Source organism: Acomys minous (assembly GCF_964271855.1).
Source record: "Acomys minous genome assembly, chromosome: 14".
NCBI classification, from domain to species: Eukaryota; Metazoa; Chordata; class Mammalia; order Rodentia; family Muridae; genus Acomys; species Acomys minous.
In genome coordinates this window covers 14,693,810-14,715,544 of record NC_140496.1, presented here as the reverse complement: position 1 = coordinate 14,715,544, position 21,735 = coordinate 14,693,810, and the positions used below count along the sequence as shown (strand labels likewise).

At 43.1% G+C, this 21,735-nt stretch overlaps 1 protein-coding gene and 1 long non-coding RNA gene across 4 annotated transcripts in view; one reads left to right on the top strand and one right to left on the bottom strand.

Annotated features, from left to right (window-relative positions):
• LOC311583583 overlaps positions 1-15,548 on the top strand; it is a 39,061-nt gene extending 23,513 nt beyond the window's left edge. Inside the window, exons 2-3 of the long non-coding RNA XR_014774591.1 lie at positions 13,345-13,464; positions 15,356-15,548. This is a non-coding gene — a long non-coding RNA (uncharacterized lncRNA). The remainder of the gene's footprint in view (positions 1-13,344; positions 13,465-15,355) is intronic.
• The window catches only part of ADAMTS18 (ADAM metallopeptidase with thrombospondin type 1 motif 18), a 139,920-nt gene continuing 131,706 nt past the window's right edge, over positions 13,522-21,735 (bottom strand). For 2 of the 3 annotated variants that reach the window (XM_084757318.1, XM_084757319.1), the window contains 5 exons: positions 20,929-21,133; positions 19,568-19,750; positions 18,597-18,800; positions 17,312-17,459; positions 13,522-15,413 (listed from right to left, as the gene is read on the bottom strand). In XM_084757318.1, coding sequence (XP_084613444.1) covers positions 15,298-15,413; positions 17,312-17,459; positions 18,597-18,800; positions 19,568-19,750; positions 20,929-21,133 — 856 coding nt within the window. In that variant the 3' untranslated portion in view covers positions 13,522-15,297. The remainder of the gene's footprint in view (positions 15,414-17,311; positions 17,460-18,596; positions 18,801-19,567; positions 19,751-20,928; positions 21,134-21,735) is intronic. The other variant, XM_084757320.1, reaches the window with a different exon arrangement.

Here is a 21,735-nt window from a genome sequence, read left to right as displayed (position 1 = left end):
ATCTATTTATTTATTTATTTTGGTGACTGCCATTCTGAAGTGAGATGGAATCTCAATGTAGTTTTTAAAAGACTAGTTTTTTTTAAAAAAAGATTTGTTTATGTTTATGTATATAAATATTTGTCTGCATGTGTGTATGTGCACCATGTGTGAGCAGTGGCCGTGGAAGCCAGAAGAGGGAGTCAGATCCCTTGGAACTAGGGTTACAGGAAGTTGTGGGCCACATAATGTGAGTCCTAGGAACAGAACTCAGGTCCTCTGCAAGAGCAGCAAGTGTTCTTAGCTATTGGCCCATCTCTCCAGCCCTCTCAATGTAGTTTCGAATTTCTTTGATGGCTATTGAGGATGAATTTTTTTTTCATTTGTAGTCTATCTTTTGAAAACTGTATATGTTTTTATTGGCACATTTATTGATTGGGCTATTTGATTAATTGTATAGTTTTTATATTGTAAATATTTCTCCTCTATAAGATGTATAGCTAGCAAAAACGTCCCCTAATTTTGTAGCTTGTCTGTTCAATTGAGTGTTTCCTTTGCTGTGAAGCCTTTGAATTTTACGAGGTCTTATTATTTTCTGAGCAGCTGAAGTAAAGTCCTACTCAGGAAGTCCTTACCTGTGCTGAGTTATTGGAGAGTTTCAACTGAGGTCTTTGATCCCTTGAGAGGCTTTTTTTTTTTAACAGGATGAAAAGCAGCAATCTAATCTCATCTTTCTGTTTGTGGACATCCAGTTTACTCAGCACCATTTGTTGAAAACCCTGCCTTCTCTTAGATAGGTGCAGTGGCATGTGCCTTTAATCCCAGCACTCAGGAAGGCAATGCCAGGCAGATCTCTGTGAGTTCCAGGTCATCTGGTTTACAAAGGGAGCCCAGGACAGCCAAGGCTACAAAACGAACAAACCACCACCACCACCAAGAACAAACACTCTGCCTTCTCTGCATTGTGTGTTTGACATCTTTATCAAAACTCAGGTGTTGTATTCTATGACCATACATCTGAGCCCTCTATTCCAGTCTGGAGATAGACCTGTGTGTGTTTTGTGCAAGCACCACACTCATTTTCCTTACTATGGCTCTAGAAGATAACGTGCCATCAAGTACGGCGATATTTTTAGAATTATTTTTGCTCAAGATTGCTTTGTGCCTTGTCTATCTGGGGTCTGTTGTGCTTCCATATGAATTTTAATATTTGTTCTATTTCTGTAAAGAATGTCATTGGAATTTCCGTAGAGATTACATTGAACATGTATATTTATTTGTATAGCATATTCATTTTTACACAGTTAGTTCTCCAATCCATGAGCTTGAAATGACTTGCCATCTTCTAGTGTGTTCTTTGAAGTCCTGGATGTGTCTTGTAGGGGTTAGTTTTTTTTTTTTTTAATCAGCTTAATACAAATCTAGGCAAATGTGGAAAGAGGGAATCACAATTGAGGAATTGTCTCCATCAGATTGGCTTGTGGGCAAGTCTGTAGGGTATTTTCTTGATGAATGACTAATTCTGGAGGGCCCAGCCCACTATGGGCAGTGCCACCCCTGAGCTTGTGGCTCTTGGTGTATAAGAAAGCAGGCGGAACAGGCTGTGGAACAAGCCAGGAAGCAGCGCTGCTCACGGTCTCTACTTCCGTTCCTGCCTCCAGCTTCCTGCCTGAAGTTTCTGGCCTGACTTCCCTTCCTGATGGAATGCGGTTGAAATAAACCCTCTCCTCTTCAAGTTGGTTTCAGTCATTTCTTTGTTGTTGTTGTTGCTTCATCAGTGCTACAGCATTTATTGCATTTATAGCCTTAATCAAGGATTCATATAAATAAGGTACACATTTGAATTTCAAGATTATATGTGAAAAAACAGAGGACATAAATATATGTAAATATGATTAGTATACTATCTGACATAGTCAAAATATATCATATTTATTGTAACATTTAGAGAATTTTATATAATTACTTTTTAAATATTTATTTTTTTTATGTATACAGTATTCTGCCTGCATGTACACCTGTACACCAGATCTCATTATAGATGGTTGTGAGCCACCATGTGGTTGCTGGGAATTGAACCCAGAACCTTTGGAAGACCAGCCAATACTCTTACCCTCTGAGCCATCTCTCCAGCCCAGAATTTAATTTTTAAATATGTTTAAAATTTATTCTCTCATATATTACATCCTAACCGCAGTGTCTCCCTCCCTTCATTATTCCCTGCCCCTCCCCCACCTCTCTCTTCCACCCCATCCACTGTTCCCGTGTTTCCCTTCAGAAAAGGGCAGGGCTCCCAGGGATATCAACCAAACTGTGCATATCAAGTTGGAATGAGACTAGGTACCTCCCTCATGTTAAAGTTGAACAAGGCAACCCAGTAGGAAGAACAGGGTCCCAAATGCAGCTAAAAGAGGCCAGAGACAGCCTCTGCTCCCAGTGTTAGTAGTCCAAGACCAAGCTATACAACCATAACAGATGTGCAGAAGGGCTTACGTCAGACCCATGCAGGCTCCCTGGTTGTTGGTTCAGTCTCTGCGAGCCCCTGTGAGCACAGGTTAGTTGCATCTGTGGGTTTTCGGTGGTGTCCTTGTTGGTCATGGTTTGTTTGTTTGTTTTTGTTTTTTTAATCACAGCCATAGAAAGTAAGTTTTCTAAAAGTTTTTTACTGTAGAGTTATTTCATTTCCTTGGTTAGGTTTATTCCCAGGCGTCTATCTACCTCTGAGGCAACTGTGAATGGAGTATCTTCCTGATTTCTCTCTCAGCATGTTTGTTATTTGTATCTAGGAAGGCTAATGAGTTTTGTGTGTTAATTTTGTAATCTTGCCAGTTCCTGAATGTGTTCATGAGCTCTAAGAGTTTCCTAGAGGAATCTTTACAGTCTGGCACATGGAATTGTTCCATCTGCAAATAAGGGCTCTCTGCTGAGAGTTTCTTAAAAAACAAACTTACGTCAGTGAATGATGAATCTTGTCAAAGTTTGTTGCAAGTCTGACTGTATAGTTTTTCTCCCTTATACCAAAAATGTTTGTATTACATTTGCCTACTGATTTATGTATTTTGTGTGGGGTTACACATATGCTGTGGCTCCTGTGGTTGTACAGATGTGGATCTAGTGTGTATAGAGCTAGTGGTGAGCCTCATCAGGTTTATGCTATTTAGAGATGCTTCGTGTGCAGATTAGCTTTGGAATCAAAGTTAGAATGTTTCAGCCCATTGCTCATACAGACTCTTGTTTAACATCTGTTCAGAATTTGTTTGGATGCAATGTGTCACCCACCAATGATAAGTGGGTGATACACAGTATGTCTAACTATAGCTTATCAATGGCCTATTTTTTTTTAAATCAAACCCTCAAGTTCTTAAGTAGGTTTTTCTTCCTTCTTTTTTTCTTTCTTTCTTATCCCAGTTGCACAGGTCTCTAATACGAGCCTGTCAAAAGGTTAATGCAGGAAGATAGCCAGTTCAAAGTTACAGAAGAAGGAGTTCAGGGCCAGTATGGGCAACTTAGGGTCGGGGACAATGGCTTAGCTCTTAGGAACAAGTACAACACTTGCAGAAGACCCAGATTTGGTTGCCAGCATCCAAGTAAGACAGCTCACACCCTCTGGAGAATCTGACACCATCTTCTGGCCGCCTCAGGAACTGCACTTATGTGCCCAAGCCCCAACACTGACCACATGTACTTACACTTAATTAAAAATTAAAATCTCAAAACTCGAAAGGCCCTTTGTTTAATACAGTACATTAAAAAAAGTGAAAGTAAAAGCAAAACAAAACACCTACAAGACAGAAAGCACAAGGCAGACCTATGTCTTAAACCCACTTTAGACCTCTTATTACTATTATTTTAGTTATGTGATCTTAAATAGTTATTTATCTTCAGTGAGCCTTAGTCCCACCCACCCCCTTAAAACAGAAGAAAGGACAATACTAGATCTCATAGGAAAATTAGAAAAAGTGCAGATAAACATCCCTGGACCCTTTTTGGCATGGGTCTGTGGCTCAGTAATGTCAGTCCACTTTTCTCTTCAGATGGCAATTGAGCTAGCTGTCAGGTTTTATTTTTTGGGTGGGGGTGGGGGTGGAGGAACTCCACTTAAAGGCACTTAAAGTCAAACCTCAGTTATCTGGGTTGATAAGATTATCTAGATGGCTGCTAAATCTTCCTGCCACTTTGTCCCGTGGAGGACAGTAAGACACCTAACTCTTAAACCAGAATCCTCGAGAAGGCAGCTCTTTACAAGGTGCCTTTGAAAGGCTCTTTGTGCTGCCGGACAATCCCAGGCGTGTGCCTTCCAGATAGATGGTGCAGTGCGGCAGCAAATGAATCTTGCCTCAAATCCTATTTCATGTCTTCCGGACTGCGGAGGGGAGGGAGGGAGGAACAACGATCTATTGAGAATTGCAGGCTGATCTCCCTCTGAGACCTCTACCTGGGTGACTACTTTTGGACAGAAAACAAGAGCTCTTGGCCCCAGCCAAAGGTGGTTTCCTGTTTCCTCACCGAGGCTGGCCCGCAGTTCAGTTGGGAAGTGTGCTCGCAAGGACTGTGACCCTGGCAAAGATGTTGAAAGTGCCCTCCCTGTCAGGGCTTAATGAATTGTCACACAGGAACCAACTTCCTGCCACTACGGAGCGCGGAGGAAGCTGGCAGCTGGCGGCTCTCCGCCTGCCAGCTTAGCCCTTTGAGGAGCCAGACATACACCTGTGCCAGGAAGCTGGCAGCTGGGGGCGGGGTGGGCTTCAGCCTTGTGAAATCTAGGCCATGAGTGAATCTACTTACCACCTCTTTCCTCCTGGTGAGCTTTAAAACCGTTGTTTTTTTTTTTCTTTTCCCTTTTGGGCTCTAAGAAAGTACTATTGCCAAATAGGAATTGTATCCATTTAATGCATGCAACAGGGTGATGAATATTGTTAAAAGATTACAAATTAGCATACTTATCACCTTACAAGCCACCCAGTCTTTGTTTTCTCCTCTGACGTGAAAGGACTTTTTATCTTTCCTCTTAGCATATTTTAAGTACAGGGCATCCTTTACTGCAGTCACCTTGCTATATGTTTTTTTTTTTTCCTGGAAGTTACTCATTTTATACCCGGACTGTGTACACTTTGGCCCACAGCTCCCCATCAACTCTTCTCCGCTCCCATTAGGCAAAGCATGTTTTACTACGGAAAAGCCTTTATTTTATTTTATTTTTTTTCTAGTTGGCTTGTTTCACTCAGACTAATGTTTTCTAGTGTCGTTGAAGTTGTTGAGAGGGTCAGCATGTCCTTCCATCCTGGTTTGCTTTTTTTGTGGCTGTGATGGACACCGTGACCAAAAGCAACTTGGAGGGAGGCAAGGATTTATTTCAATTTGCAGGCCAGGGGCCGTTACCGAGGGAAGCAAGCACAGGCAGGCGGGGTAGGAAAAGCGCCCCGTGGAAGCCTGGCTTATTGGTTTGTTCTCCAGGGCTCACACAGTCTGCTTTCTCACACAGCCCAGGGCCACTTGCCCAAGGGGTGGCACTGCCCAAAGCAGGCTGGGCTTTCCCACATCAGTCATTAATCAAGAAAATGCCCCCACAGACATGTGCACATGTCCTCTTCCTAGATGGCGCCAGTTTGTGTCAATCTTTGGGGTATACACACAACTTCCTCGTGCTTGCATGTGTGCGTGCATGTGTGCATGCGTGTGTGCGTGTGTGTGTGTGTGTGTGTGTGTGTGTGTGTGTGTGTGTATGTGGTGTGTGTATGTGTCCGACTGAGCTGATTCTATAGCAGTGGCAAATGAACAATGCTTCAGTGAGTGTACAGGGTGAGTTCCCTTTGGATATGTATGCAGGTTGAGCATGGCAGATCACCTATCTGGTAGTTACATTTTTTTCTTTAATTCTTTGAGGGATTTATACACTGATTTCCCGAGTAACTCTATCAGTTCACGTTTTCTCTGACAGCGAGGACTCCTTTCTCCACGTAAGTCACTGGCTGCCTTTCGTCTTTTGTGAGTGGCTATTCTGACAGGCGTGAGGTGGCATCTCACCGAAGTTTTAATTTGCATTTCCCTGACTGAAGTGCTGATACTCATTTGCTGACTAGCTTTTCACTTATCTGTTGCCATTTGTTTGTCTTCCACTGAGCAACATCTCTGCCCTTTGTCCAGGTTTTTCTTTTTGCTATTAAAGTGGTATGAATGAATATCTTCCACATTTTGAATATTAAAGCTCTCAGCAGATCCATGGTCTAAAGTATTTCCCACAATTCTGCAGACTACCTTTTCACCCTGTTGATTGTTTCCTTTACTGTATAAATGATAACACTGTAATGGGGTCCTCAGACAAAGAGAACACGGAGGCTTTTTGCCAGAAAGTAGCCTTACCTATGCCATTACTGGCTCAGCCGATTTACATCTAAAGATGAGCCCTGAGCATGGTGTGTCTTGCTTTTCTTTACATTTTTGGGCCTTTTGTCCCCCCCCCTCATACGGTAACATAAATTTTCCCTGGAGATTGTATGGCTATAAGGCTATGTTACCAAGGATACATGAATGTGACCGGGTTGTCATGACACTCGGACATCAAGGCTGCAGGAGTGCAATAGGATGTTATGACACTGAGGACACAGGGATGCAATAAAGCCACACTTATTTGTAGAACATTCTCTTTATTTAAACCTCTTTACTGAGATATAGCATGCATATTCTTAGTCTACCTGTTTAAAGTACCCAGTTAAGTGGTTTTGGCATATTCACAGAGTGTTCACTCACGGCTCTGGAGCAAGCAATAGATCAGCTCTCTGATACACCAGACCCTTATAAAGGGGTGGGCTAGATTGCTACTTTCATAAGGTCATCTTTTTTTCCACAAGAGGGAGGGTGCAGCATCCTTATGATCTTCCTATGGTGTCAGAATCTTTTTGGAGGGGAACACAACTTAATATCAGTCAGGAGTGTTAAGTGAACTCAGGAGTGTTCCTGACTAGGTTTCTGTTCGTCCCCCACTCCTTATTTGTCCTTAGTGTTAAGAAGTGTTTTCCTGTCAAGAAAATACTGAAAAAATACTTCAGAATACAACAAAATGTGAGGGTCCCTGAAAAATCACTGGAACTGATTTGGTCTTATTGGTTTACTAGTTAATTTTAGGAAAGGCTCTAAAAAAGCTTTCATTTCTAGGTCTGTGGAATAGGAGAAAAATTCCCTAAAATCCCTACACTACACTTTAAAATGTCTATGTCAGGCGGGATGTTTTGTTTAGTGCTATAGTTTTGTGATTTTGTTGTCTTTGAAGGGGGTGAAAAATAGCTTTGTATAATTCAGATGAGATGTACATGTTTCCTGCAAGCAACAGGCTCAGCATATGCACAAGGACCTGTTGACTAGGGCGAATCTAAAAGTGAGGACTTTAGTAAATGAATCTATGACCTTGGGAGAATGCTTATGACCTTAGGACAATGTCTGTGACCTTGGAACAATGTCTATTTTCATAGACTGTCATTCTGTGCCTCTTCTCCACACCCCCACCCCCAAAACCCAATACTTTCTGACACTTGACTTTATGCTTACTTGCTCTACCACCAAGCCATGGCTCAAGTCCTTTTAAATATTTCTATTTTAAAGTTTGTAAAGGGTGGGTATTTCTAAATTCCCAAGCTTTTCTGGTTATCCTCGGGGTCATAGCTCACCAACTTCAGTCTCCCAGGTAGCTGGGATGTGATGGGCCTTTTGTGTGACCAGGCAAGCTGTATTCTGTATGTTCAAGTCCCTTTGGGTCAGAACCAGGATCTTTTTTGCTGTTTGGATCTCACATTGTCGTTGTTGTTTGTGGATGTTCAGTAAATTCCCTTGTTGAAAGAACAAATGTATCCTGGTTAGCAGACATGTGGGAAAAATAATGTTAGCTGAGGCAGAGCAGACTAAGAAAGACCGAGTGTTGCTGTGCATGTTGGGGGGGACTTTGAATCTGAAAACAAATAATAGCTCCAAGAACATGTAAAACATCTTTCTCCTCAGCAGACCAGGCCACAAGTAATAAAAATCTGTGGACAATGAGAGCGTCGTAACAAAGGAGGAAAGCTGTTGAATTCAGAAGTAATCCCTTCTTTACCAGGGTTGGACTTAGCAGATGTGTAAATAGACAACATGTTGATTTTTAAGTATCTGGAACCAATCCTCTTTTACAAAACATGAAAGCTGTGAATTAATAAATGTAGCCATAAAACAGAATTGGGGTCCTGGAGGAGCTCAGGCCAGGAACTTGTTTATACTTTACTCCACCCCAAAGCACTGTTCCAGCTTCTCCCTGCCATTTGCTTGTCTTCCATCTTTCCTCTCTTCCTTTCCTCCCTTCTGCCCTTCTTCCTCTCTTCCTCTCTCCATCCCCTTTCCTTTCAAATCAAGCCAACGCTTCCGGGCAATAAGTCAGGGAGGTGAGCATTGGTACCATTCACAAACTTGGTTAAGTCACCCCTTGGCACACGATGACAGGCAGCGGGCAGGACAGCTGCCTTTTGTTCTATCTCGATTGACAATCTTAGGGCTTCGTGCTGCAGCTCTGTCCACAAAAACACACCTGAGGCCCTGTGAATGGTCTGCCAAAGCCACGTTTCCATAGTTACTCTTCACCAGGTCCTCTGCTGTACTGTAGCTCTTGCCTGTGGGTGCCTGACTAAGATAAATGGCCAGTTGTCCCCCATACTGTTGGTCCCCACTAGGCAAACCTGGTGTGTCCCTGGAAGTGAGAAAAAATGGCCAGGATGTCGACTCTGTTCTCCACTGGTTAATCTTCCCCTTGTCCAGCTGCGTGCAGGTGAAATACAGTTGGAGGAGATGAGACTAGGCAAAAGGCCACCGTATTATTAGGCAAAATTTGGCTTAACCTCTGCGGAGCTGTGCCCCGTGGCCTGGTTCCAAGGAGGCTCCTTTGTCTAACTGGGAGGACAGTCCCTTTTTATTATCCTAGACCTGTGGTTCCAAAACCAATTTTTCTTCGAGAAACTTGAAAGCCTTTTAAACTATAAATTCCCAGGCCCCATCTGCAGGATTAACATGTCCAATTTCATGAGAAAGGCTGGGGAATTTAAACACCCTTAGGTGATGGGGCTGGATCCACTTGGTTAAGAAGCATTTTTTTCTGAGTCTCTACATCCAATGTGCCTTTTAAAGGGCATGAGGACAGGAGAGGGAGGGCCCCCTTTCAGAAAGAGAAGATGCTACCCCTAATGCACAGAATCACAGTGTTCTGCAGCCCTTTCCCCCCCCCCCCCCCAGGAGCTTACTGGGTACCATTAACACTGGCAGTGGTTTCCTGCACTCTAACCGTGTAAAGATAGGAAAACAAGGAAAAGCATATCTGGGCTTTTCTCACCTGAAATAGCCCCTGAGTCTGGCTAACCCTTAGGGACCCTCTCCCCAAGCAATATAATTCCTTGCAGCGAAGGCTCTGCTCTTTGCAATTCTCACACCAGTTTGAGTATCTAGGAACTGCAGGGTTGCATGCTTGCAGGGCACCAAATGTTGTCATTTACAGAGAGTTTCTAATGAGGTGTAGAAACCAGATAAGTGACATCTGCCTTGGTTTGTGAGAGGGAAGATGAGAATGGTTTAGAACGGGGAGTGGAGAAAAGCGACTCCCTAGCCGTCTGCTGCTGCAGAATGCTGCTGCTTTCTCATCCCCATGAAGATGTTAGAACAGCTGTTTAACTTCATGTGTCTGTTACAACAGCTGATGATCACATAAAGTGTTTTAAGTTTCTTTTTTTTTTTTTAAAGTAATGGATGCTTCATCTCTATAAGCACATGCTTGCCTGCTGCCAGAGAGGCCAGAAGAGGAGGTCCCATCCCCTAGACTGAAGTTACAGATGGCCATCAGCTGCCATGTGGGTGCTGGGAATGCGATCTAGGTCCTTTGCAAGAGCAGCCAGTGCTCTTAACCACAGAGCCATCTCTCCAGTCCTGACTCGTGTTACTTTTTATTATTAAATAACTTGATTGTAAACCCCGCTGTGTTCCTTATTTAACATAGGAATACACTTAGGGATGCCAAACAGTGATAACTTTATGAGGCTCAAACTGGATGTTGGTACCAGGAAGGGGAGAGGCAGCTCACCACTACTTTGTAGCGACTAACAAATATCTGGACACAGTCAGAACATGTCTCTGAGAGCTTTCTCAGCATAAAAAGTTATTGGACAGAGGACAGACCGTGATTTTCGACGTCCCCAGGGGACAGCTAACAGGGGTATCATTCGCCCTTTCTCTGCACATGGAAACTGGCACTCTGTATTCTCTCGTCAACAGAATACTTCTTGAGCCTTTCTGATACAGATACAGAGCCTCACAATTTTAAGGACCTACTAACATTTTAATCTTCATTGAGGAATTCTTCTTTTCAGATAGTAATTTGTAAGCCAGCTTTATGTTTTTTTAAAACTAAATATGCAATATACATGTTAATCAGTTTTTTTTTTCCCTGAGCTGAGCATGGAACATCAAACATGCTAGGCAAATGCTCTGTCATTGAGCCACATCCCTAGCCCCATCAGGATTTATTATTAAGTGTGTGTGTGTGTGTGTGTGTGTGTGTGTGTGTGTGTGTGTGTAGTGTGTACAGTAGCGGATAGAGGGTGTCAAATCCCTTGGAGTTAAAATGTGAGCTGTGTTACGTGTGGGTGCTGGGGACTCAGCTCAGAGTCTTCTAGGAGAACAAGTGCTCTCAGCCACTGAGCCATCTCCCTAGCCCCCAAGGTTATTTTTTGTTAATTAGTTATATTCTGTTTATACCATATAATACAGATTTTCCACTTGAAGGAGTTATGAAACATTTGCCTTTTAAAATACTTTCTTCAGAGAAAATAATTATTTCCCCATACGTGGAAAAAAAGTGAGTAGATGTGAAATGGTCTCATGATAAACTCAGGATGACATATATGGGGGCCAGGCTTGAGAGTCACATGTCCAGAGCCTCTGTAGAAGAGGAAGCCTCCAGAACGTGCATACAAGGGTGACTGATGAAAAGGGAACACCAGGGCTGCCATGGTTTCGATACAAACTGTCCTCACATGCTCACGTTTGAACAGTTGGTCTCTAGCTGGTGGGCCTGTTCTGGGAAATTGTGGAAAGTTTAGACAGTAGGAGCCCAGCTGGAGGAAGTGGGTCACTAGAAGCTTGGCTTTTTTGATCTTAGCCATTCTGATGCTTTACTTTATCTTTACCCTAAGATTTTAACTCTTCAAAAACCTTGGTGGTTGCCAGACATGGTGGTGCACACCTTTAATCCATACTCAGGGGTCCCGCTCAAACTATGGCACCAGCCAAGGACAATACAGGTCGTAAACTTCAAACCCCTACCGAGATCTAGCCAAAGGACAGGACATTCTCCACAGTTGAGTGGAGAGTGGGGATTGACTTTCACACGTACTCTGCTGCCTCATATTTGACCATGTCCCCTGGAGGGGGAGACTTTGTGGCATTCAGAGGAAGGATAGCAGGCTACCAAGAAGAGACTTGATACCCTATGAGCATATACAGGGGGAGGAAGGTCCCCCTCAGTCACAGTCATAGGGGAGGGGAGGAAGGGAAAAATGGGAGAGAGGGAGGAATGGGAGGATACAAGGTATGGGATAACCATTGAGATGTAACAAGAATAAATTAATAAACTAAAAAAAAAAAAGATAAGGTAAAGCAGACAGAACATAGGATCCCTTCCTATACTTTTAAAGGGAATGATGATGATGATAGTTAAAAATAATAATATTATTATTATTGTTGAGCCACAGTCTCACTGTGTATCCCTGACCAACCTGGACGGCCTCAAGCTCACAGAGATCTACCTCTCGCTGCTTTTGCCTTTCAGGTGCTATGGTTAAAGGCATGGACCCCCGTCCCGCCCTCCACATCTGGCATATATTGTATTGTTTTTAATTGTGTGTACATGTGTTTACACACTCAAGTGCAGGTACCTGCAAAAGCCAGCATGCAGGAACACCTGGAGTGTGATTTTCGAGTTATTTTGAGCTGCCCGACATGGGTTAGAAGCTGAACTTAACGTTCTCTGCAACAGCATATGTGTTCTTAGCCACTGAGCCACCTCTCTAGTCCATTATTTCTATGGTTTTCAAGATAAGGTCATAAACAAATGACCATTTCTTTCCCTATGACATTTACAGCAATGGCCTCTATGATCTGAATGCTATAAACCACTCTTGGCAGGATATCTACTGTGGTAGGAGCATCTCTGCCTATGATTAGAACAAAGCCCATGCCAGGAGCATCGCTGCATCCTTTCCCTCCATCCTGATGATCCCAGGGAGTTGTACGCTCCAGACACTCTGGTGCTACTGCCCAGGAAACACTATAATCCCAGGGAAAAGCTAATCCCAGGGAATAGAGTTTTAAACTCTGCAACAAGTCTCCAAGTATCGCCCGCTGAGGAGAGAGGCTTTGCAGGAATTTATTACCCTCCGCCCTGATACCCATGTTAAATTCCCACCTCTGCCCCTAACTCATTATCATTAAAGCCCTTTATCACTAAAGTCTTATTGACAAGCAAATTAGGGCCCATGGTTCCAAGGCCTATGTGTCCCCTGCTTTCTTTATGTCTCCCAGGTTTGTGACAGAAGGAGCCCCAAGGGGTCTGGGTTCCAGTCTTGACCCCCATGAGAAGCTAGCCATTTGCCTCAGGGTCATATGTGATCACTCAGAATCCCAGACACCTCCCCTTAAGCAATGGGACTAGTATCTCCTTAATTGAACTATTGTGTGCATCAAATGAGACAGTGCAGATAAATAATGATGTGCATAGGACCTGGTAGCCAGTAAACCCTAGATGAATCTCTACTAATCATACTTTATTCCCAAAAAATACGATAGCTTTTTCTTTCACTTTCCATTCTTAACCTATTTTTATTTTCTTCTACATTAATAATTTATACCATAATACTCTTAAGTATATTTTAGAGCTATACCCGGAGTGTGATCATAAATGCAGAGAAATGCTGGACATTCAGGTTATTTGGTTTTACTTTACCAGAAAGTTTTTATTCTTTGTGGAAGGCCTGAAAATACATGCTGTTTAATTAATATTTCTTTTTTTCTCTTCTCCCTGCCCTGTCCCATCCTGTAAATACTTTCTCCTTTTCGACATAAATATTTTCTCAGAATGCCTTTCAAATAGGAAGTAGGAGCCTTACTGGCTTTATATTCAATGGCTTCCATATGTAAATGTTGATCTGCTCGATATAGCAGAGCATCATGCCTTGAGATACTCAGGTTCTTTTTCACATGTATTCATCTATGTTTGTGGAGCTGTACGTGTGCATGTGTCAAGCACATATGTGGAGGTCTGAACAAGGCTTTCAGGAGTCAGTTCTCTCCTTTCTCCTTCCACAGCATGAGCTCCAGGCATTGGACACAGGTCATCAGCATTGGTGTCAAGTGTCTTTACCAGCACACCATCTGACTGGCCCCAAATGCATCAGGAGTGGACAGTTGACTTCCTTATGCACAAAGGTAAGAAATCCGTCTTGAAGCTCTTCCTGTCCCCCTTCAGTCAGTGAAATAACTGAAGGTCTCCAACAATTAAATTAACTTGGAAACCACCGACATCTCACTAACTTGTTCAAGAAGTTAACAAGTTTCAAAGATAAAGAAACAGAATACTTTATTATAAAACTTATAAAATAATTAAATATTACACATATACTTTGATTTTTCTCTATAATCCACATTTTTTTAATTCAACATTTTCCCTCAGAATATCATTTACTCAGAGAAGCGAGTGAGAACACATAATAGGCTATTAATAAATTAATTCTTTCCCATAAAATAATAAAATGATAATTATATAAAGACAAATAACTTCCCACTTTTCAGAGAGCAAGGGAGTGGTAGTGTGGGTCTCTTTTTTTCTCCTCCTCATATCAGAATGCCTACTGAAAGGCTAAGCTGTTACTCTTCAACTTTGATGGCATCTAAGAACTCAGGGTTCTACCTAGGATGGGGACAAAGAATGCTGTTAAATTTAACAGACCAAGACTCTGAAAAGCAGTAAAAATGAGTGTACATTCATCAAAGAAGTTGGGGGCAGGGTGAGCAATATCATATAAACACACCCTGTAGAACCACTTCTCAAAGAATTACAGAGGGGACATAGTCTTTTAAGTTTCTCTGGTTTTGGCAAAACAGTGCTGTGTTTTTCCAATTGAGGACAATTTTAAGCTTGTTAATTCCCGTCGACAGTTGGCTCCCGATGGCCAAACTCTAAAATACTGTTATTCATGGAAGGGTCTTGATGAGTTGTAATTTATTAATGTAGCAAGAAGACAGATGGATTTTTTCCCTCTGGCCACTACTTTTTCCTTGTTGATCAAGTCCTGGGGCAGATTGAAACTTGTCAGTTGGTAGGAGAAAAACCACAAGCAGCCTTTAATTTTCTAAGCATTCTGATAATATGTATGGAGCATTATAAATGCTGGGCTTCCCCCCTCAAAGCATGCTATTTTACCAAAAATGAACACGTCACCACGTCTTGTTCCCCTACAGCAGGCACCAGCCTCCCACGTCACCATTCAATAAGCACCAAAAGTTATGAAAGTTATGAGGTTGATGTCACGTGAAGGGCACCAATATTTGAGGGCTTTTGACTCTTCAAGTGTGATTTTTAATTACATGGAGAATTTAACTAGTCCATGTGGCCCTGCTTTCAGAATGCCACTGGGAAGATGTTTCAAGTTGTTAATTTCAGTCTTGGAGACTCTCTATAGGCAGAATATACTTGAAACCAAATAAACAATAACACACACAAAAATAAACATAAGATGAAGCTTGCCAGTCCAGCAGCAAGCACCCATTGAGCACCCTTTGGTGTCAGATTTTGACACTATAAATCCCAAGCAACTGTTAGTTAGGCAAAGAGTTCCATCCATGCATTTGATGGGTCCCAGTCTCTCAGTCCTTGACCTGGAGCCTTAAAGAATCTTTTAAAAATAAGATGTCTTTACCATTGAATCCTTTTATGTTCAAGAGTATGTATGTGGGGACAAGGAAGTCCCATCCCTAAGTCAAAATAAAAATTTGATTTTTTTCTTCAGTATTATGCCTCTCATCTTCTAAAGGGCAGTGCAAATCAAAATGAAAGCCTTTTTTTTTTTAAAGTTGGATTTGTCATCGCTTCTCATTGTCAAGTGCTTTAGGGCACCACGTGCTTCCAGGAGTGGACTAAGGAGGCTGCCTGTCCATTCTTCAAACCCTGTGGCAGTTCCTCTGTGGTATGAAGTCTTGATAGAAAGACCTGGAGGGGGACGGGTAAGATCCCAGTCTGAGAAGGATGAGGGAGCTCCTGGTTCAGCTCTTCCTTGTACATGACCTACAGCACTGTTTTCCATAAAACTTGTGGTTGCAGACCCCATGCTGAGGGACCAGGTGACACCAGCTGAAGAAGTCGACACAGGATGGATCATCTGAAAGGACAAAGCATTCAGCATCTCAGCCAGGGCTTCAGCCCTCTTACTAAGATGAGGACCTATGGGGACAGAGACCTAGCCCTGCTGCTTTGTCCCCCTGTGTGTTCTCCTCATGAGCCATATGAACATTGTCACGGAAAGATTAAGATGCCAAAAGGGACTGTCTGTTAGCAAAATTTAAATGGGGGGGGGGGGGGAAGGGCAGTGTTAAGAAAGAAGCCATAGCCATCTTCTTCTCTCTTGCCATCTTAGCCCCAATGCTGGTCCCTGATGCACCCGTGAGCTCTGACTTACCGTTTTCCCTACTTCCTGCCAGGTAGACTTTCCCCCAAACTTCCAAGTTAGTTTCTTTCCTCCTCTGCCCACTCAACAAACCAGCCTACTTCTTGGCCTTCCATCGATCGTCCCTACTCTCTTCCTTGCTTTTCCACACTCAGTTGACCCACCCATTACTATGGCTTACTACTCTTTATTGGGTTTTTGCTCGGTACTTAAAATAGTGCCAACCATGAAGTAGTTTCTAGATATATTTTTTAAAGTTATCCACTGTTCTTACTCTTAGAATTACCATCACCACGAGCATTGTGCTCCCCCTCGGAGGCTTCAAAACTCACAGAGAACAATGAGCTCTGGGTAGCAAAAGATTTAGCTTTGCACTTGTTACGTCCTGTCCATCAGCTCAGCAGAAGTACACATGCTGTCTAGATAAATTTGTTTTGGAAAAATTAACCTCAGTGGATAAAATAATTAAACTATATGACATAGGAAATTAGGTTTAAAAATGAGGTCAGATATTCTTTCCAATGACTGTGGATACCACACATACACTGAAGTCAGTGTCAATAACTTTTACCAGCTATGATTTGGTAAATGATGTGAAAACAATGACAGTATTTTTAAACCAAGTATATGGAAGAATAGAGTTTAATTTCCTGAAATGAGCACTCCCACAGGTTGGGATTGGGAACCGGGAGGCTGTTTGAGATATACTAGGTTCAAGATTCAAGTCAGACATTAAAATGAAAATTCAGCGATATATTCCATTTGCCTAACTTATACATATGAGTACATACACCGACACCTAGACATGAGTGCAGTTATCATGTACCTGTCTATCTGATGCCCCAGGACAGTAAGCATGTATCTCTGTACTTTAATCATTCTATTTACATTCATTCTAGATTATTCTGTTGGCACAATAGAAGTTTCACAAGATACAGGCCATTGGAACTATGGCCTGATCTCAAGGTTACTTATTTTTCTGTTCTTTTGAGAGACGGTCTTGCTTTATATGGCTATGCTTTTACCTCTGCCTCCTAAGTATTGAGGTTATATGCATGTACTATCATTTCCTGACTAACCTCACTATGGTATCAACTCTCACCTCTCTTTAAAAATTATGTGTGTGAGTGCTCTGTCTGCATGTGTGTCTATGCACCATATGCATGCAATGCCCACAGAGGCCAGGAGAGGGCATCAGATGTCCTGGAACTGGAGTTACAGATGGGTATGAAATGTCATGTGGGTGCTGGGAATTGAACCTGATCCTCTGGAAGATGAAAAGAACAGTTATGAATGCCTGGTTGTCTGAGTATGACTCTCACTTACACCGTGGAGGCTGACTATAGATCCCTCCCCTTTGCCTCCTCTGTGCATTCAGAAAAAGCCCAGCTTTCCACCTCTGCTTGGATAGCAGCAGCCACATTTCCATGAGGAGGTCCTGTTCTCATTCTCCTCCAGCCTTTGGATCATATAAACAATATGGCGCTGACTGTAGGTTTGGCTTTGCTGATGGGAATAGGGTGCCTAAGGTTGTACAACACACAAGCTGCAGAGTGACCTCTGGAAATGCTTTCTTAAAACTGCTGAAAGCGACGTGGCATAAGACCATTTACCTCTCTTCTCAGGAGCTGGACAGAAGTTTGTGTTGCAAGCTCTGAATGCGGGAGGCTTCTGATGGAGCAGACAACTTGAGGAAGGCCGGCCTTGCTGCATACAGTGGACAGATCGGGTCTGGACCCCTCCCCCACAGGTTACCGTGCACTGCCAAGGAGGGAGAGAGAAAGGAATTATACCTGCTCCGTGTGACACTGTACTGTCTGAGGTCAGGAGCATCAAAGACGTATGATATTCATGACCAAGATACCTATGGGTAACACAGTCTGCATCTATCCAGCCTCACGGGAGCTGTGTGGGTTATCAGAAAAGTCTTGAGCAAAGCCTATGGCACCTGCAACTGTGTGTCTCCAGATGGAGGTAGTTTGAAGCAAGGGCTATAAAGGACATACTAACCAGGGAGTCTTTTTTGTCCCCAATGGCTACATGAGAAGTTGATGGATCTTTAACAAAATAACAACAGGGGAAAGGCAACCCTTTGTATAGATTATTAGTGTTCTGCTTTAGAATGGACTGCAGACCAATGACAGAAGAAGCATTCTCTACAAATGGCCTGATATTTGGGGAGGAAAAAGTAAAATTTGTCAGAAAGAATATGCATTTAGGTATTATCCTAACATTTAAATATAGATGTGTGATTGCCATCAAATTATCCAACTCTGAGGGTTGCCATATTTTGAAATACACAATAAACATTTATGTCTACCAGTAAGTCTTTATTGTACCACAACAGGTGTCTGAGCAGGAAAATTTCCTCCATGTAAAATGGTCTTTATATTTATTATACATAGTAGTGGGTAGTAATCGGTTTCATACGCCATAAATTCTAAGTGTTAAATTAAGTCACAAACTTAGGAAGCCTATAGCTGTGTGTGTGTGCGTGCATGTCTTATCCTGCCTAGTCAGTCAAGTAGAAATATTCAATTATGTCAATCCAATATTGTCCCACAAAACTGGGACAATAGTGGTTAATATGAAAATTAATGGAACGATGGAATGAGAAAGTACATGTCGAGCATGAACTGAAACCACAGGCAGAGGATGGCAAAATTTAGGGGTTTGTGTGTGTGTGTCCTTCAGAAACAAGCTCTAAGAACCAGGGAGCAGGGCCCAAATTGATGATTTCAAGAGTGGCATCAACCAATATGAACAGAATGTCATTGGCTAGTTTACTTATTCCAATATCCTATGGTACCTGCCCTGCCTTACATATAGGGTGGAATATGTCAGCTGATGCCCTAGGAACAAGTGCACATCTGCCCTCTTAAATTTGCACACACCCACCTGTTGCCATGGTGACGAATACCAGCCCGCCACCATGCTGTACACTGGGCAAGCCCTTTGGTTGCAGGTTTCTTCCAGTTCCAGGTTTGGCTTCTTAATGTTGCGGCATCTCCGCTCTGGGAATGGTAGCAGGTTCCCCTGCAAGGTCTTCTCGGTGCACTTCAGTTCTCTCTTCCTCACACCCAGACCGCAGCTTGCAGAACACTAGGAGCCCAGAAAAGGAGGTGTAAGAGTGCAGAGCTCCCCAGTCAAGTCTGCTCCAGTAATAGACAAGGGAATCACAGGCCAGAGCATTGAAGTGACCTTCTGTGAGTTAGCAAGAGAGATCCCTGTTCATCAGGAATGAGCAGGTGCTGTGTAGATGTGTGAGACTGAGATTTAGAGCTGGGCCTGTATTGGAGTGACCACGACTACTTGAGACCTCTCTCAGGTGTGGCTAGTTCGAGCCAAGGAATGAAAATAATTGAGACAGAACCACTTTCAATCGAATAACCACCTCTCTTTAGTTTTTTTTTTAACCTGTCTCTTTCTTGGCAGATATATTTCTAATACTGGAGGCAAAAGAGAAAAAAAGTCTGAAAGAGAATGGACTGTTTGAAACTATTAGGTAACATATGGGGTCTTGATGAAGTGAACCTGTCAATGCACCAGTATAAATGTTATAAACTAAGAAGGTGAATGTTAGCTCCACTGTAAAAATGAAGAAACAGGAGCTAGCCCAGCACCATCTACACAGTGCATACTGACGGCAGATTGCAAAGAGGGCACCTGATTTCAAGGAGACATGGCACATTGTTGGATTTCATTCATGACCAGGCCCATCACTCATCATCAGGGTTACTAGATTTAAAATAACCCAGGGACCACACCGGGCACATATATGTACAGCAAGAAGTCATGTGGGTTCAGGTGCATATAGAAACGTTTATGAAAATACTCCCCACCCCGCAGTTGTGTGCCTAATCTCATACCTCACTCCACGAAGAGGCGATCCATTGGAGCCGGTTGTTTTTGGGGCACCGTCCCAGCACACAGCCCTCTTGTGCCTCTGGCCTGGGGCTGCCAGAACACAGGCTCTCAGGGAGCGTCTCCGCTGCAGAGTTTTTACAGAGGACCTCACGTCTCCTCACTCCTCGTCCACAGGTCTTGGAACACTTAAGATGTAGAGAAAAAAAAAATGCCATTTACATCCATTTCAGATGCATTTCATTTGGGTAAACACCGAGAATGTAGTAATGGGATATTTAGCTCCGACTTGAAACATATGAATACCCAGTGGCGGCTTGGTCCCTGAGTCTGAAGATGAGCTATGCGCATCATGAAGCAAAGGCTTTTCCAGGCACAGGATATGTTGTACTCTTTGTCTAAGGGGTATTGCTGTCGCACCACAAGGAACAAAGTAGACACATGTACACACTCAAGGAGGCTATGTACAACATGTCAAAAAGAGCCAAACTCTTACTACCCCCCAAAGACTTCCTTTGGGCATGGTGCTAACTACTGGACACAGTGCTCACCAGACATTTCTGAATAACTTTGTTTGCCCAACTCTCTACCTTGGGCAGTTTACTATTTTTTTTTTCCTCTACGATCTTTTGTTATCAGCTTCCCCGCAAATTCTGTGAACTAGATAAGGTGGCAAAGATCACCCTGGGAACAGCGGAAATCTTGTCATGATCTCTGAGAAGACTCTGTTTCACACCGGGATTGTCTTGGAGGGCTCTAGCACCATGTTGATCCGGTGGTCATCTCTTCTCCTCAGAAGGACCAAATGAGAAGTGACCTCTCGTACTTAAACTGGGGTATATAGTTCTACATGGGCTTAAGAGAACCACTGTAAACTCTCACTTGTGTCATGATTAGCCCTACATCTTTGTCACTGAAGCAAAAGTTAAATAATTTCCCTTTTATCTTGTTCTTTTTTTTTTTATCTCATTCATTCATTCATTCATTCATTGTGTGTGAATGAGGTAAGCAGATAACCAGGTGGCTGGGCCTGGTGGCAAGTGCCTTACCCAGGCATCCAGGTCTCTAGTATTGGGCTAGTCCCTTTCTGTCTGTATTCATAGACTCTCCTAAATAGTCTCCATGCGAATTGCTGGACCACTAAGGAAAAAAAAAAATCTAAGCTGTGGTATAAGAGGTCCAAACCTTCAGGTCAGATAAGAGCAGCTAAAAAGGTACTCGCTAAAGTGAAGATTTCCAGGCAGTGCCTCGTTAATTCACAGGGAAGATGCACATAGCTGTGTGCCCTTCAGCCTGCACCTGTATCTCCACCACCTTGGTTCCTCGTGCAGACCAAGACCCGTGCTTCCAACGCAGTGCCTATTACCTGAGACCAGGGCCCAGGGCTCCACTCCGGAGGGCAGGCATGGCTGTTGCAGACTTGAACCTGAGTGGGAGTGCTCACTGGGCAGAGAGAATGCAGCACAGCCTCCTCCTTCTGGAAGGGCCTCTTCTGCACGCACTGTATCTTCCGGCTCTGCTGGCCCCCGGCACAGGACTTGCTGCATGGACTCCATTCGCCTGGCAGCCAGCTTTCAGAGAGAACCAAAATTACGTCCCGTAAAGTCAAGGCTTCTCAGTACCATTTCTCAAGCAGCTACTGGAACTACTGGAAAGACTAACCACCTAGGAAAAGCCTCTGATCCTTTTTATAACTGATTAGGGCAACCCCGCCCCCCCAATGTCCTTTTATCAATGTTGAATCATAAACCCGTTGGGGTAACGGGGGTGCTGTGAGGAGACATTTAATCTCCACAACATTCTGAAAAAAAAAAAAAACATTCTAGCCTTCTACATAGAGAGGAACACATTTTACTTTCTGAGCAATTCATCCAAGCAAAGTTACTGAGCTTCTAACTAAGTGTCAGGAACCCAGGCACTGGGGGTTAGAAAGGTGAACAAGGTCACATTCATCCTATGAGGAAGCCTACGACACGGTGACATGTTGGGTATGTATATCAAGACAAGGCTAGCTGATGAGTGTAATGATTCTGATTAGCACCAATTGCAACCTCAAGGCTAGTGGGAGAGTGAGCAGCATGGGTCGGGCGTGTCTGCATAGGAGGGGGAGGATGCTTAGAGGAGACTTTGCCAAAGGTGTTTCTAAGTGAGCAGTTCCTCACACTCCTTTTCT